Here is a 16,383-nt window from a genome sequence, read left to right as displayed (position 1 = left end):
TGGGTGGAGAACTTAGGAGCTAGAGAGGCTTTGATCTCCACTTTTTTTTTTTGATCTGCACTTTCAAAACACAAACATGAATTGTTTCTAGATCCACCTCCTCTACTCTAGACCCTCCTCTCCTTCCCACCCCCACCACTCATCCTTCCTTGGGGAAGAAAGACAATAATTTAGATCAACAATGAAGAAAGTAGCCACAGGGCAGAAGACACCAAGTCAGAGGTTGCAAGAGAGGAAATATCTTCTATGTTAGGTGGGGTATAGGGAATGGGACCAAGATGCCTTTTAAAGTTTCTGTGATCAACATGTAGCCTGACCCAAATCTCATACACCAATGTTGATTTAAAGTGATGATTTAGAATTGGAACACTATGTATATAGGACCTACAGTGAAAAAAACAAGAGCAACCAAATGGAATTTCAGCTCCCTCTGTTGGCCTTAGGACAAATTGCCCTCCACATTCCTCACCCTTTTTCCACACCTCACCATGACAAATACTCTACTCCACCCTGCCCTATAGGATGGTATGAAGTGTAAGGTTAAAAAAAAACTCAGGAAAGAAGTTTTATTTTCAAACTTCTAAGAAGGCATTAAAAATGCCAGGTAGAAACCCAAACAAAACCCTGAAACCAAAATGAGAAGCATGCCCTGGGGACAGCCAAGAGAAGTCCAGCCAACTGGAGGTGAGAAGAAAGGGACACTCTAGACTAAGAAATTTCACCCAGGAGCCTGAATCTGTGTATTAGTGTCTCTGTATTATGGAGCAGATGATGGGGCAGCATGAACCCCGTCCCTCATCTTGATGCTTCCCTGTATAATGGGGAGAAGGATCAGGGGACAGCAGCAAGTGGGCATGAGATATAGGAGGCACAACCCTTGGACAACACTGAGAATAGCCCCATGGACTTAATCGGCTCTTGCCATAGCAGTTGCTCTCTGCTCCCTAGTACCCCACTACTAAGAAAACCCAGAAGGGCTAGGTTGAACAGGCAGGCAGATGGAGGAACCATAATGAGAAGCCTCTCAAAGAAGTGGGGCACATCAGACTAGGCACAGCAACTTGGCTTGGGGTGCAGCTATAGGAGGACACAGTCCGATTCCTGCTTTGACCGCTGCCTACGTTCTCCAGCTGGACGTCCAGATGAGGCTCCTCTCTCCTGTATCAACATGAACAATTGGTCAACTATCTACCCTAGAAAAGTATCAGAAAAAGTAGAGTTTGGAATTCTAGGCTGATGGGACGGTAGAGAAGACAAAAGTGAAAGAGAGTACGGATAGACTCTTCGGAGGGGAGAGTATTGGGAGGTTTGGGAGCTGGAAGATGAGAAAAGCCGAGGTGAGAGATATTGAGATTAGGGACACTTGGGGGAAAAAGACTAGCCTCAGGGAGACCAGAACAGGCCCTGCCTAAGGAGGGAGTACCAGGGCCAGTGCTAGGGTGGGTTACCTGTGGGGTTGGGGCACGGGCTGGCATGGGCAGTGCCTGCTGTTGCTGGTACTCTTCCTGCTGCAGCTGCCTGGCCAGTTCCAGATCACTGAGACCTAAGGTGCCTTGTTGCTGCTGTTGCTGGAGGGACAGGGCAATCATGTAGTCCTGAAAAAGAAAGTGGGCTGAGGACAAAAGACACTAGGGAAACTCAGTTCTAGCTTTACCAATAAATCCCTCATTCCCCCACCCACCCAACACCACCCCAGATCACCAGGCCTTTCTCCCTCGCAGCCAAAGACAAAACAAAACCAAAAAACCAGTTAACCTTGTATAGTCAGACAATAAGTAGGGGAAATAGAAAGCAGGAGGAGAAAGAAAGGAAGTAGATGGATAGCCCTAACCTGAGATCTACGAATGCCTGAGTCTGATTTCAGGGGGTTTGTGAATGTGGAATGGGTGAAAAAAATACAACTTTATTTTCACTAACCTCTAACTGACATCTAGCATCTCCTTCAATTGCAAATTGGGGAAAACAAACAAACAAAAAACATTGTGAGAAGAAGTGGGTTGGCTTCACCAGACTGCCAAAGAGGTTGATGACAGAAATGGTTAAGAACCTGTACTAGATCATCAAAAACAGATTAAACATCAAATTACATGCCTCACTCCTTACCTGCTGTTGCCCCATGAAACCAACATGAGCCCCTGCTTGTCCCACTCACCTGATCCACTTGTCGTTGGGTCTCCTGAGAGTGAGCCCCACTCCCCGCCCCCGCCTCCTTGCCCAGAGCTTGGCTTAGGTGGAAGTCAGAGTCACAGAAGCAGCTGTCTCCATCTACGTTGTGCAGGCTCTCCCAAACCACCTGTTCTTCCTGCAGAAAGCCCTGATCAGTGACCAATAGGTAGAGATGGCTCTGTCAAAGTAAAAGAAAGTGTTCAGAAAACAGTTGATGGGAGGGAGTCTTGGGGATTTTTATGGACGTACAATTGCTGGGAAGCAACTGGGGTACATTTGAATCTCCTGGGTTTGGTGAAAGAGTGTGAGCATAATTTTGGTTATATGCATCTTTTTTTTTTTATCACATGTTTCCCTAGGATCACATATTTAGAGCTAGAAGGGGCCTTAGTGCATTATTTGGGAATAAGGGGATATCTGAGCATAAATGTATCTTAAGTATGTGATCCCTGTGGTTCTGTTCTCCCTGCTTCTTCCTCACTGCAATGCCTGCTACCCAAGGGCTATGGAGATGGAGTCACAACCAAATTCTTCATTGAAGGACATTAGCTTAAACACAGTGAGTTGGGAGAATATTATGTAGGAAAGAGGTCACTGGGAATACATAAACCCCTAACCCCCTGAAACCTCTATCACCTTATGCTTGATCATAGTGCTAAAGTGATTGTTTCGAAAAAAGACACTGAGTTCTCCTTCCTTGGCAGCTGCTGTTAGCTCACAGAGTCCATGGTATGTCAACTGTGCTGCTGTCACTTCCAGAAACTGCTCTGCGATTAAGCCTGGCAAGGAAAGCACAGATTGGGATGAACTTTGGTTTAGACCCAGAGTCTGAAGCTGAAAGGATCCCCCAGAGATGACCCTAAAACTCTGGAGGCCCTTTTAAGGGCAATTTTCTTTACCTCCCCAAATATTACCTCCACCTGCCCTATTGCCTGCCTTAGTCTCCCCTCCCCATAAAGCAGGAGGTGCGTTCTAAGGGTAGAGAGTAGCGGCATTACCTTCTGTCACAAGGTTGGTATCATTTGAGTGCTTACAGGTGATGATTTTCTCCACCAACTGATTGTAGCTCAGTTTGCCAACTGCGCTCACAGCCTCAGGGCTCTATAGGGATGATGAGGTTGCATGAATGAGAAGAACCCCCTCCCCACCACCCCAGGGATGTAGGATGCCTCCTATATCCCACCATGGCTACAGCAACATGACCAAAGATGCCTGATGTCTCAACTCATAAAGAACTGGTACAGGTTCCCACGTGCTATTTACATTTCTTTTTAATGTCTTTTGTTTAAGGTTAATCTGCCCAGAAAATCCCATCAATCATTGCTCTCTGTATTCTAAGAGCCCCCTCAGCCCTCTTCTCCTTTCCCTCTTAACCCCCATTCTGTTCCTGCTGCTCTCCCCAGCACCTTGTCTTGCTTCAGTTTTGTTTAGAGAAATAGAACTCCTTGCACCCTCACCTGTGGATCCACCAGCCAACCATGATAGAGGGGAATTCCAAGTAAGTCAAAGACACTGCACTCAGGTGTATATTCAAAATCAGAGACGCCTGTGAAGCGCACGTTGACATCCAGACCCGTGGCCAGTTTGGGTAGTACTGTCATTGCATCGTCTACATTCTGGGGTAGGGAGAGGGGAGAGACAAAGAAGCCAGCCCATACCTCCACACTCTCCACACATCTCCAAGAAGAGAACAGAATCCTGCTATTTCTGTACTCCCTAGTCCAATAGTCTTGATTCATCTTCCCTAGAACCTTGCATGATTCATCCAACCTCTTCTGATCTCTGCCTTTGCTTCATCAACCCAAACAGATAAGGATCTTTCCAGGAGAAAGAACCCCTGCCTTAAAAATGGGGAAAAGGGAAACACACCAGGGAAAGAGGGGAGAAGGTTTGTCTAAAGTACCCAGTGGTGAATATAAATCTTCACATCTCTATCTTGGAAGTCCCTCCTGTCTTACCTGCTGAAAGTTTAGCTGCAGTGCTTCTGACTTCTCTTGTGGCTTGATGGATAGTAGACAGTCTCCTATGGTAGAAAGTCCTTTATGAACTAACCCTGACAAACCTCCCAAACAGGTTCTCCCTTCCCCTGGATAACTGGAGATCCAGAAGAGAAGCCAGATATGAAGCTATCTTAGAATGCATCTAGTTTCAACCCCGCATTTTATTAGATAAGCAAACAAATCCAGAGAGGCTAGGCAGAAAGGTAGTAGCCAAGCAACAGCTTGAATTCAGGTCTCCTGATGACCAACCTGGTGTTCTTTTACCAGCCAGACTCATAGAAAGCATCTCACAAGGCAAACCCCTTGCTATTCTGAATTTCAATTCTAGACAAATCCACTACCTGCAGAGCTGCATTGAATACCACTCCAGTCCACATGCAACTCACTCACCAAGATGTGCCATTAGCTCTTCTGAAGTGATCACTTCCTTTTGAGGGGCCAGCTTCACCTGAAGACAAGAAGGAATAGCCAAAGAATTAATGGTGTTTCTGTCCTTTCACAAGTTCCAGAATACAAAGCATTGTAGAAAAAGGGACCTATGGGGGTGGAGGGGTGGGGAGGCTAGGTGGATGAAGTGATATGAATAAAAACACCTACAACTACAATAAAAAAAATGGAGATTAAATATCAGGAAAAACCTCAAAGAAGAATGGGATCTATCTTTGAGTTACTGAAACAGATGGCATAATGTGAAGTTCTGTTACCATTTGAAAGAAACAGGAATGATGTGGAAGGTAGCTAGAGAAGGAGGCATTCTACACTTCCCCTCAGCAGAAACTCCTCCTGTGCCCCCCCCCATGCATATATGTACATACCTTCCACTGAAGAAAGAGGATGTTCATGATGGCAAGCAGTGGACAAGGCCCATTGGTGCTCTGAGTGATAATGGGTGTCCGCTCCCCCTTCCAGGGGATCCACTTCACACAATAAAAGTCAGGCTCCTGCTGATGGTTTGAAGGAGACTGGGGCAGCTCCTGAGGGCTGGGCTCCTCCTTCGCTGGTCCTGGTTGCTGTAGATCATCTTCTGGAGGTGGTGATTCCAAGTTACCCTTGTCCTGGGCCAGCAGTGACACTTGGTCTGTTGGTTCCTGCCCTCCAACTGCACCCTTAGCATCTTGAGTATCTTCGTCTTTAGTGTCCAACTCTGACTCTGACAGGACTTCATTATTTTCAAGGGTGTCTGCTTCTGGAGTCCTGATTTCATCAGAGGATGGCTGGCCAAGCTGAGGGTGCTCCATGGCTAGAAGGAAGCAAGTCAGTTGTGTTCCACAGGTGAACCCTCTCCAATGACCACAAGGATATATGTTCAGTCCAGGCTTGTTATCAGCAAAGTGAATAGTCAGGGAAAAGTTAAGCATCAGATATAGGTAGATCTAGGGAAGTCTAGGAAAAGGATAGTAGTGACAGTGATGAAAAACTGGGTGTGGTTCAGGCACTGCCCCTCTACTGGATACAAACAGGACTAACTTCTTCTTTTCTTGGCTTGTATAAACAGTAGGGTCATAGGCTGGTCACTGTCTGCCTCTATCTGGCTGTTACTAGATGGAACTAAAGAGGAGAAAACATACAAATATGGGGTGGATCACTCCAGTGAAATCAGGAGCACAGACTGGAGTCAACTCTCGAAAACAAAGCAAATCAGAAGAGAAAAGAAACAAGAATAAGAAGAGAAACAAGGGGACTGAGACACACAAAGGAGATAGAGGAAGAAACCCTCCCCCCACCAAACAGCACTAATTATTAAAATCCCAGTGTTCTGCTCACCAAATGAAGAACATCAAGACAATAACCCCAGCCACAACTCTCAGAAACTGTAACTCTCAGAAAGAAGAGGATTGAAATCATTGTCTGGACCCCTCGTCCAGGGGGGTGAAAAGTGACTTGCACAAGGTCACACAGCTAGTAAGTGTCAAGTGTCTGAGGTCACATTTGAACTCAGGTCTTCCTAAATCCAGGGCTGGTGCTCCTTGGACCCCTCTGTCTTACAACAAGGCCCTGCTACCTGCCTGCCCAAGAGATACCTTGAATAGATAAAAGCTTTATGCTTTTCCTCAAAGAACAAATTATCTGCTTTCTCCCTTCTTTTTCATGAGGGGTCAAAGAGTGAATAAGTTTAAGGTACTTGGAATTTTTGGAAAAGAGGGATAGTAAATTAGAATAATGCCCCCTTTAGGGCACTGAGGGAAATTTTATGCTTTTCTGAGAAAACCTCCTTTCCTTGCATGGCCCCAAACTGTAGCAGGAGAGTAAAAGATAGACCTTGGGAAGGACTTCCCCGTGGGTGAGGAAAAGAAATATAGGAATAAGTTATGGAGACTAAATTGAAGCCCTGATCATACACTATGGTCTCCAGCCAGAGCACAGAAGCAATTCCTAAAATAGTAAGGAAACCTTTCTGGATTAATTGGAAGACAGGAATAACATTCCTCCCAACTCTACTTCATCAAATATGTTCACCTCTTTTTTTTTCTTTAAGGCAATTGGGTTTAAGTGACTTGCCCAGGGTCACACACCTAGTAAGTGTCAAGTGTTTGGTCTGAGGCCAGATTTGAACTCAGGTCCTCATGACTTCAGGGCCAGTGCTCTATCCACTGAGCCACCTATCTGCCTAATGAGATTTTTTTTTATGTTCACCTCTTTTGAACCTCACCCACCCCATATATATATATATATATATATATATATATATATATATATATATATATATATATATATATATATATATATATATATATACAACATACATTTCCCCCCTTGATTGTATATATTGTATATATATATATATATATATATATATATATATATATATACAACATACATTTCCCCCCTTGATTGTATATATTGTATAAGGTCAGGGAATTCCACGATTAACTTGTGAGGCTCTATAGAGAGATGAACCTTTGTCTGAGACTTTAATTCTATCTCTCCATGGATGGTGTGGACATGTTCATTGGCATCTGTAGATATATTGATAACTCACTGAGGGCGAGTGATTGAATCTTATAGACTGGAGATTGGCTTAGGTTGTTGTGGACTGATTTGCAATAGATCAGTTGACTCAGTCATTGGGTCAGAATACTCCTTTGTGCAGGGCCTATGAACTAAAACAGACATACCAAGCCTTTCATCCTTTTTGCCTTTTTGGAGGACAGAATAGAGAGTAAGACCTGGGCTCTGAGGGTTCCCAAATCCATCTTCCCTTCTATAATGACTCTGTTGGGCAGAGGTTCATTACTATCATCCATTTGGCCTAAGAGGAGTATTCTTGGAGCCAAAATCCAAGAAGCCCAATACCTCCTGGATGGATGGGAGATTTCCTGGTCAATGTCAAGGTCCTGGTCAATATGACCCTAGAATCCAGCCTTCTCTTAAGATAAAGGGGCATTTCCTGGACAACATCAACCTTGGGATTGTTTTTGTAATAATTTCAAGTCTGAGAATACTGGCACTCAGGCTTTTACAGATAGAAGGGAAGTTATTGGCTGGCACCAGCCTCTTGGGGAAGAAGAAAAGGATTATACATATGGCTCTTTGAACTGGAGGAACAGCAAGAGAATGAAGCTGCAACATGAGGGAGCAAAAGCTCTTTCTATTGTTCTCTGCTATCATGAATTATTTGGATGGTATAGGTCCATTGAGAAAGGGGTACATATCTAGCAATGCTTTTCCTTCCTAGGGATAGTCTGAGACTTCAGAGTAATACACTAAGGCTTAATGCCTACATAAAAATGAAACAGAAATTCACCAGAATATTTGGAGTTTGTCTCCCTAACAACCTCAAGTTCATTTCCCATTCTAAGAAATTTGAACCACAGGGTGGTACTAAGACTCTGGAGGACCACATAGGCCCTTTGAGGAGGGTGGGACTCACTGGCAAGGGAAGGAGAATCTTATTGACTTCTTAGAGACTGTGAATATTTGTTTTTGCATTTTCTAAGGAGTAGAATAAAGTCTGTCTTGCACTCAATATGCACTATTACCCTGAATGCTTGTACAGGAGCTGGCGATCCTTTTACCCCCATTTTTGGAGACTGAGTTTGAATTATAGTATGAAATTTCCCAAAGGCAACTCATCAGGAATGATAGAAGACAAAGAGACAAGGCCCATGTGGCTGTATCCAGTTGTGAACCCAAAACTTAAAAGGTTAAGCTTCAGGTTATACATGACTGGATCAGTAAATAATTAATTCACTTATTTAATGCCTGTTCTTGTTTTACATTCATCTAGCTACCTTTATGTCCTTTATGTCTACAACCATTGAACTAAGTAGCAATAAGGATATAAACATGTCTTGGACGATAGTTGATAAAAAGGATCTTAGGCCTTGATTTCCAGGAAAACATCCCCCTTTGACCCTTCTTGTTCGAATTCCTTTTACACAGGTTATCTGAGAGAGAAATGAAATCTTCATAGAAATCATGCATTTTTCATTTTCCTGTACGAGCTCAGAATGCTTTCCATTTTGAAATGCAGGGATTTGAAGGTAGAAGTTATAGGAAGAACTGGAGATGGGGAATGGGCAACGAAAGTCCAGGTTAGAAGAATTGGAGGAATATGGCTGTAGCATATGTACTCAAACTACCCATCTTCTGAACTTAAGTATATGATAGCCAGCTGCATGTCCTTGTATATTGTTAATTTTAAGTCAGAATGCACAGAAAGTACTTTCATGTTTTATTCCCTTCTCTCTCTCTCTCTCTCTCTCTCTCTCTCTCAAAATATTCTCTTTTTCTCTCTTCTCTCTCTCTTCTCTCCCTCTTTTTTCTCTCTGTCTTATTCCCCCAACCTTCCAGGAGCACTTAAAGAAAACTCAGGAGGTTGATATTAAAATGATTGGTAAAGGTGGAACAGTTTGGAAAGCCCCTCTCATATCTTCTGTGTAGTGCCAGAATCTATTTATAATTAACTGGGGGACTGGAAGCTAATTAAAGACTTCAGAGGCAGATATCCTTTAAAAAGAATGGGATGGGGATGAGAGGTGGTACAATGGATAGAGCACCAGTCCTCGAGTCAGGAGGACCTGAGTTCAAATCTAGCCTCTAGACTCTGGGCAAGTCACTTAACCCCAACTGCCTCACCAATAAAAAAGCCAAAAAAAAAAAAAGAATGAGGTCCTATCAGTTCATAAGAGACTAGATCAGGGACTAGGGACTAGACAACAAGAGAACTTGAGTATTAGAAATAATGACCATATATGATTGTACATGTATAGCCTGTGTTAGATTGCATGCTGTCTTGGGGGGGGGGGAATTTAGAACTCAAAATCTTATAAAAGTGAATGTTGAAAACTAAAAATAAGTAAATTAAAATTAAAAAAATAATGACCAGACTGGACAGAGACCCATTCCTCAAGGTATATAAAGTACATCCTGTCCTTATGCCCACCCTTGGTTTGGTGGGCTTTAGGATTTCATTTCATTTCACTGTAGCAGAGGTTATGTGGAAGCGGTCACACCAAAATTGATCAATTCTCTCTTCTTCTTGGCTCCCCAAATTCTTAACCATGCTCTCTACCTTAAGTCAGTGAGGATGAAATAAAGCCTTAGCCCTTTCTTGAGAGATAAGGGGCATTATCAGGGAATTCTTAGGGAACAGCCAATTATGACAGATAAGAAGGCAAAAGAAAAGAGAGACTTGTAGCTATTTCAAGGAGACCCCAGGAAACTTCCCTTTCTCACTTAAGTCCCTTATTGTCCCAGATTCCCTTTCAGCGTCCCCCAAACTCTCCATTCGTGGTTCAGAGTTTCTCCTCCAAATAACTCACAAGAGTATCGTGTGCCCCATCCACTTCCCTACACAAAGGAGTGAGATGCATTAAAGGAAAGAATGTAAGAACCAAAAAACTCCTCCTATATTTCCCCCCTCAAAAGACCTTTCAGAATGTGTGGAATAAAGCTTGGGAGGGTGGTGTCATCTCCCAAAGGCTAGATGGGAAAGAGAGATCAGGACAGGGGAAGTAATTAAAAGAAAGTTTTACCTTAAACCAGAGGGAGTTTCTTCAGGGACTCAGTTCAGGAGTTTGCTAGGGGGCTCCCAATCCACAGAAGGATGCTCTCTGCTCAGCTTCAATAGCTTCTCGCAGCTGTCAACACCTGGGCTTGACGGGCTTCAGAGCTGTTGGTGTCCAGGCTTGGAGGAAGCAGTTTCGTACTCACGCCCACCACAGTCAGGCAGTGGGAAAGAGAGGGGGGTGCCACAGATACAGCTCAGCTTTCTCCTCTCAGCCCCATCCTGTGTAACCTTCGAATACGCAAACCCCCTTAGGCTTTCGGAGGGTCTCCAGATCTAGGGTGCGCTCTCCAGGCCCTGACTAAAGCCTGGTTTTCCAGGGGGAAGTTTCTGTTTGTTCTTCTTTTTTCCTTCTTCTTTTTTTCTATTGAGAGAAATCATCAGTTAGAGACAGATTCCCTGGGGCAGGGGGTAGAGTGCCGAATTCCAAAAGGTTTTCATGAGGGCCATCTGCCGTGGTCAGCAGCTGGCGACGGGCAGAGAGAGGGAGAGGGAGAAGGAGAAGGAAGCGAGAAAAACAACAGAGCCCTTCTGTTCCCTCCCACTGCTGCTAGAGAGGATGAGGACTCTTGTGCCTCTCTGGTGAGAGTAGGGAAGAGCAAGAGAGGGGGGAGGAGCAGGAGAGGGAGGGGATAACATGCTGCCCACCCAGCACTCCCAGAGCTTTCAGTGTGTGTTACTTGCAATTGACTCATTTCATGCCAACGTGTATTTTGTCTTTTTTTTTTTTTACCCCTGTTCCCCTCCTGGTGCTCTTAGCCCCTGTTCTCCTTTCCCTAAGCCTTTGCTGTGTCATTTTTGAGCCCTAGACAAACTTGTTGAGCTCCCCTTGTACAACCTTACACCCAGTGGTAACTGAGAATGCAGCACAGTCAGTCCGAGACTCCTGGGTTCCATTTCTTTGGCCATTTCCCCACTATGATCACTTCCATTAATTACCAACTTAGGGATCATCAAAGAAGGAGCAGGGGTTGAGAGAGGGAAATAAAAAGATGGATAAGTAAATGAAAATGCGTCAAGGGACAGTACATTAACTTTGCCTCAGACACCACCATTGGGGTCAGGAGGGTAGCATGAAGGTACGCGGGGACCCCTGAGAAGATAAGTGACAAGGAGGTAGGACCCTAAGTTCAACCGAACAATCGTTAAGTGACTCTATGAGCCAGGCACTGTGCTAGGTATTAGGTATACAAAGTACCCAACAGAAGTCTTGAAAGGGGATGCACTAAGTTGGGGGTGGGTGGAAATTCTTGGTCTTAGAAGGTCAAGAGATGAGTTAGAGTGGAAAGAAGCCCTTAGAATCATAGAAGATTGAGAGCTGGAATGTCCCATAGACACTTCAGACTCAACATTTTCAAAACAGGCCCCTTTCTTTTTCCCTCTAACCTACCCTTACTTCCAGACTTCCCAATTTCAAAAATGAAAGTCTCTTCTTTCAAGAAGGCCACATTCCACCCAGGGATACAAGACATATACAAATAAGTATATAGCAATAGAAGGTGTCAGTCAGTCAACAGGAATTTTAAAAGAGCCTATATATGCTAGGCACTGCTAGGTGCTGAACATACAAATAAAAGAATGAAACAATTCCTATTCTCAAGGAATTTACATCCTGCTGGGGGAAACAAGTACACATGTAAGTATGTATGAAATAAATATAAAGAAAATAAATACAATATTGCTAAATACAAAGTAGCTTGGGAGGGAGGACACTAGCAGCTGACATGAGGAAATGCTGAATGTAGCAGCTGGAGCTTGAACAGATCTTGAAGGAAGAGAGGGATTCTGAGGCAGATGTGAGACGAAGTACATTTTGGGCATGTGGTGTAGCCAGTACAAAGGCAGAGAGATGAGAGATGGAATGGGTTATGTGAGAAACAGAGAGAGGGTGAGTTTGGCTGGATCAGTGTGGGAAGAGGAGAAATGTCCAAGGAGGCTAGAAATATAGCTTGAGACATAATTGTACAAGGCTTTAAAAGCTAAATAGTGAACTTTATATTAAATCCTGGAGTCAGGAGGGAACCATTAGAATATATGTAACAGAGAATAACATGGTGAGCTCTGTGTTGAAGGAAAATCACTTTGGCAGTTGTATGGAGGTTGAACTGGAGTAGGGAAAGATTTAAGGCAGGCAGATCAATCAGGAGGTCTTTGCAATAACCTAGGCAGAGGTTATGAGGGCCTAAACAGTGCTGGTGGCAATAGAAATAGAAAGGGTCCAAAGGGAGAAATGACATGGAGATAGCTATGGCAAGACTGGCAGCTGACTAGATGGGTAGAGTAAAAGAGAGTTAGGAATTGAGGAAAATTCAAAGGTTTCTGGGAGACTGGAAGAATGCTGATATATTCTATGGAAATAGGAAAGTCTAGTTTTGGAGAGAAAGATATTTAGTTTCTGGTTTGCATATGTTAAATTTAAGACGTCTCTGGGACATCAAGTTCGAAATGCCTAGTTGGCCCTTGGTGATGCCCAGGGGAAAGTCTAGAGTTGGATATACAGATCTAAGAGTCATCTGTAGAAAGATGATAGTTAAACTCTATAGGAATTAATATGGTCACTGAGAGAGAATAGGTTGATAGAAAAGAGAAAGGGACCCAGGACACAACTATGTTCACCAGGAGTTATGAAGCATAAGAATAATGAGCCAGCAAAGGAGTCTGAGAAGAAGTAGCCAGAGAGATAGAAGAAGAACTGGGATAGACCACTGCGATGAAAATATAGAAAAGAAAGGGTACAGTACCTAGTTAACAGTGTTTAATACTTCAGAAAAGTCAAGGAGGATGATGACTGAGAATCAGATTTGGCAGTGAAGAAATACTTGATAAACATGGAGAGAGCAGTTTCATTTGAGTGATGGGTTTGGAAGCCAGACTGCCAAGGGTTGAAAAGTGAGTGAGAGAGAGGGAGGCAACCAATAGACATAGTTATTTCCAGGAGTTTGGCTGAAAAGGGAAGTAGAGTTTTAAGATGATAGCCTGAGAGGATGATAGGGTCTAGTGAAGGGTTTTGGATTGTTTTGAACCTAGCATCAAGAGCCACTGCTGGGTCCAAGAGATTGAGGCACTGTGTCCACTGTCTCCACTAAGGTGCCCCCTCTCTACTCTGAATACATGCCCATGACCCAGACCAGGTTCAGTCTCGAGGGAATGTGATTACTTAGAAGAAGGGACAGGATTTTTTTTTACTCATACACTTTAGCTCACTGAACCCCTACCTTGGCAATCTGGGCACAAATTATTTACAATTTTGGTTTTGGCTCATGTATAGTTCTCCCCAAAGGAGGAAATAGGAAGTTATTCAATGTACAATACAAATAAAGTATGGGACAGGCTTTTCTATGTAGAAGAGAAATGCTAAAAGACACAAAAGACTCTCAGCAGACATGGACAATAACTAAGGAATTGGTAACATATCTTCTATCTCATTGTGCCAAGAAGTTGAATCATAGATATCAGAACATGAAGCACTTTGCAGAACTACTGATCAGTCATTTCACATTTTACTTTATCTTCACACTCTCTCCCTCAAAGCCCATCTTTTTGGTTAGGTCAAGAGTATCTGAGATGGTACTCTCTCTGATGCAGGAACTACTCCTGTCAATAGAAGGGTCCACCTGGTGAACCCAGGATCTCTGGATCTCTCAAACTAACAAAGTCATTTGACCCTGAGCAAATCACTTAACCTCACTCAACTTCAGTTTCTTGTTGCTCAGTCATGTCCAACTCTCCCTGACCCCATTTTGGCGTTTCCTTGGCAAAGATTTTGGGCTTGTTTTCCGATTCCCTCTCCAACTCATTTTACAGATGGGGAGCTAAGGCAAACGGGGTTAAGAGACTTGCCCAGGGTCATACAACTAGTAAAGAGTCTGAGGCCAGATTTGAACTCAGGAAAATGAGTCTTCCTGATTCCAAACCCAGTGCTCTATCCACTGCACCACCAAGCTTCCTTCAACTTCAGTTTACTCGACTGTAAAATGGAGATAATAATAGCACTTACCTCACAAGATCATTGTGAGGATCAAAGTAACTAAAATAAATGAATGAACGAAGTGCTTCCCAAACCTTCAAGCACTATAAAAATGCTAGCTATGGATTTATTTTTGATGTTTGGTAGTCTAATGAGGAAGACAAACTCAGAACAGAATGGGTAGCCAGATCGGGGGCTCAGGTACAAGCTCATCTAGTGGGAATCCCCCTACTCTAGTTTCTTGGGCTTCCTTCAAGTCTCAGCTAAAGCCTCACCTTCTGCCAGAAGCCTTTCCCAATCAATCTCCCTTAACGCTGGTCATAATGCATCTCTGCTACATCGCATATGCTGGATACATACGTTTCCTGCATGTACAGTATCTTGTTTGTACATAACCGTTTGCTTCTTGTCTCCCCCATTGGATTATGAGCACCTTGAGAGCAGAGGCTGTTGTTGGCCTTTCTTGGATCCCCAGTGCTTAGCATAGTGGTAGTTGACTGACTGACAGGTGGCCCTCTCACCCCTTAGCAGAAAACCTCAGGGTTTTGTTTGTTTTGCTTTTTAATGCCACGTGGGGGATAGAAGGAAGAAATCAAACTGGAAACCGTCTCTTTTTAACTAATGCGGCAATTCCACCCTTGAAAACTCGAGTGGTCAAAATGCTCTAGGACTTTTTGAGGAGGGAGGTCGTTTTGTTCTCTCGGATCAAGGACTCCCCTGGAAAACCCAGGGAGGGTGGTTCGCTGTTCGCTATGAAACACACAAGACGACTATCTTAGATGCTCTGTGAACCAGAACTCTATGGACAGGCTTGGACTGAGTAGAAAAGGACAGAAGTCAAAGTTTGGGTTCTCGTGGCATTTGCAAGCATCCACTAAGTATTCTCTTCGGAAATGAACCTCTCTATCTTCTCCTGACTTCAACGGTTTCTTAAGCCCAACGGACTACATTTCCCAGCAAGCCCTGCGCCAACCCGGGGACGCATTCCTGCCTCCGGAAACCGCTCTATGGGCGGGGCCGAGGAAGAGGCGGCTCATGGCGTGGCGAGAAACAAGTTTCTCCACCCTCCGAGGGGCGGGGTGACGTCAGGCGACGTGACCGTCCGATGACGTGCCCCTCTTCGGGCATGGGGCGGGGTCGGTACGCGGTGCGTGCGAGCCCCGCCCCCCTCCCCTCCTCCAGCCTCGCGCCTCCCGCCGGCTGCCTGTGGCCTCCGGGCTCGGGGCGGGGCGCGTCGTGGGCAGGTCGAGGGGGCAGCTCGAGGGGCTGTGGAGGAGGCTGCGCCCGCTCGAGCTCCGCCATGGAGCGCTTCTTGCAGGGCTGTCGGGCCGCCGTTCAGGTAGCGGGGCCGGGGCCCTTCCTGTGAGGGCGGGGCGGGGCGGGGTAGGGAGGTGAGGGAGGGGACCCCGATCTCCGAGGGGCACCGAGCCGAGCTGCCATCCTTCCCGCCCCTGCGGGTCCCGGGCTCGCGGTCAAGGGCGCCCCTCCTCCTGGGGCCGAGCCTGGGCTCCTTGGGGTTCCCCGCCCCGCCCCCTCACGGGGGGCCGGAGTGCAGACCCCGGCCGGCTTCTCCCGGCTCTCCTCCCTGCCCGTGGGGCTGAGTGCGCGCTTGTTAGCAGGCCCCGGCGCCTGGGCTTTCTCCTTGGCACAGCCTGGGCACGTTCTAGATAGCCAGCTGTTGTGGGTCTCAGTTTCTGTGCCAGACGTACACTTTGTCACCCCCCACAGCTATTCACGCGCACCACGTGTTGTTCTGCCCCCGTGTTTTCTCTGCTTCAGGCACCCACACTTAATCATAATTCCCTGCCGTCTGAATACGTAAACAGGAATAATCTTTAACGCGACTATTGAATATTAGCTTTGAATACTGTACTGTTTGGCCCCTACCTGGTAAATGGTGAAGTATGCCTAGGCTGGAGCACCTAATAGCCATAGTTATGATAATAAGAATGCTTTACGTATGTTGTCTCTCTTGAACCCACACCAGCTCTGTGAGTTTAGTGCTGTATTATCCCCATTTTACAGATGAGGAAATTGAGGTCCAGAGAGACTTAGGGATGAGGTGTGATTCCAATGAATGAAAATGAATGACATAACAAATTGAGTGCTTACAGTGTGCCGGACACGGAGCCAAACGTTGGGAATATAAATTAAGGTTGAGACACTCCCTGCTCTTGAGGAGCTGAAAAGAACACATATACAGGTTTTCCTGGCTTCAAATAAACTGTTTTAGCCACTAT

At 45.0% G+C, this 16,383-nt stretch overlaps 2 protein-coding genes across 2 annotated transcripts in view; one reads left to right on the top strand and one right to left on the bottom strand.

Annotated features, from left to right (window-relative positions):
* Nucleotides 1-552: 552 nt before the first annotated feature.
* On the bottom strand, nt 553-10,737 carry MINDY1 (MINDY lysine 48 deubiquitinase 1). Its single transcript, XM_021004666.2, has 10 exons — nt 10,145-10,737; nt 4,982-5,406; nt 4,557-4,614; nt 4,125-4,189; nt 3,624-3,782; nt 3,165-3,267; nt 2,803-2,945; nt 2,153-2,344; nt 1,449-1,595; nt 553-1,158 (listed from the first exon to the last, which is right to left on the bottom strand). Exons 2-10 carry the CDS (start codon nt 5,402-5,404, stop codon nt 1,078-1,080), a joined length of 1,371 nt encoding a protein of 456 aa, XP_020860325.1. The 5' UTR covers nt 5,405-5,406; nt 10,145-10,737; the 3' UTR covers nt 553-1,077.
* A 4,498-nt stretch (nt 10,738-15,235) lies between these two features.
* The window catches only part of PRUNE1 (prune exopolyphosphatase 1), a 59,987-nt gene continuing 58,839 nt past the window's right edge, over nt 15,236-16,383 (top strand). The window contains exon 1 of the mRNA XM_021004749.2: nt 15,236-15,482. Coding sequence (XP_020860408.2) covers nt 15,249-15,482 — 234 coding nt within the window. The 5' untranslated portion in view covers nt 15,236-15,248. The remainder of the gene's footprint in view (nt 15,483-16,383) is intronic.

This window comes from Phascolarctos cinereus, unplaced genomic scaffold, assembly GCF_003287225.1.
Source record: "Phascolarctos cinereus isolate Bilbo 61053 unplaced genomic scaffold, phaCin_HiC Scaffold_5;HRSCAF=322, whole genome shotgun sequence".
Taxonomy (NCBI): domain Eukaryota; kingdom Metazoa; phylum Chordata; class Mammalia; order Diprotodontia; family Phascolarctidae; genus Phascolarctos; species Phascolarctos cinereus.
Note: the sequence above shows the minus strand (reverse complement) of the source record. Positions and strands in the feature narration are given on the sequence as shown.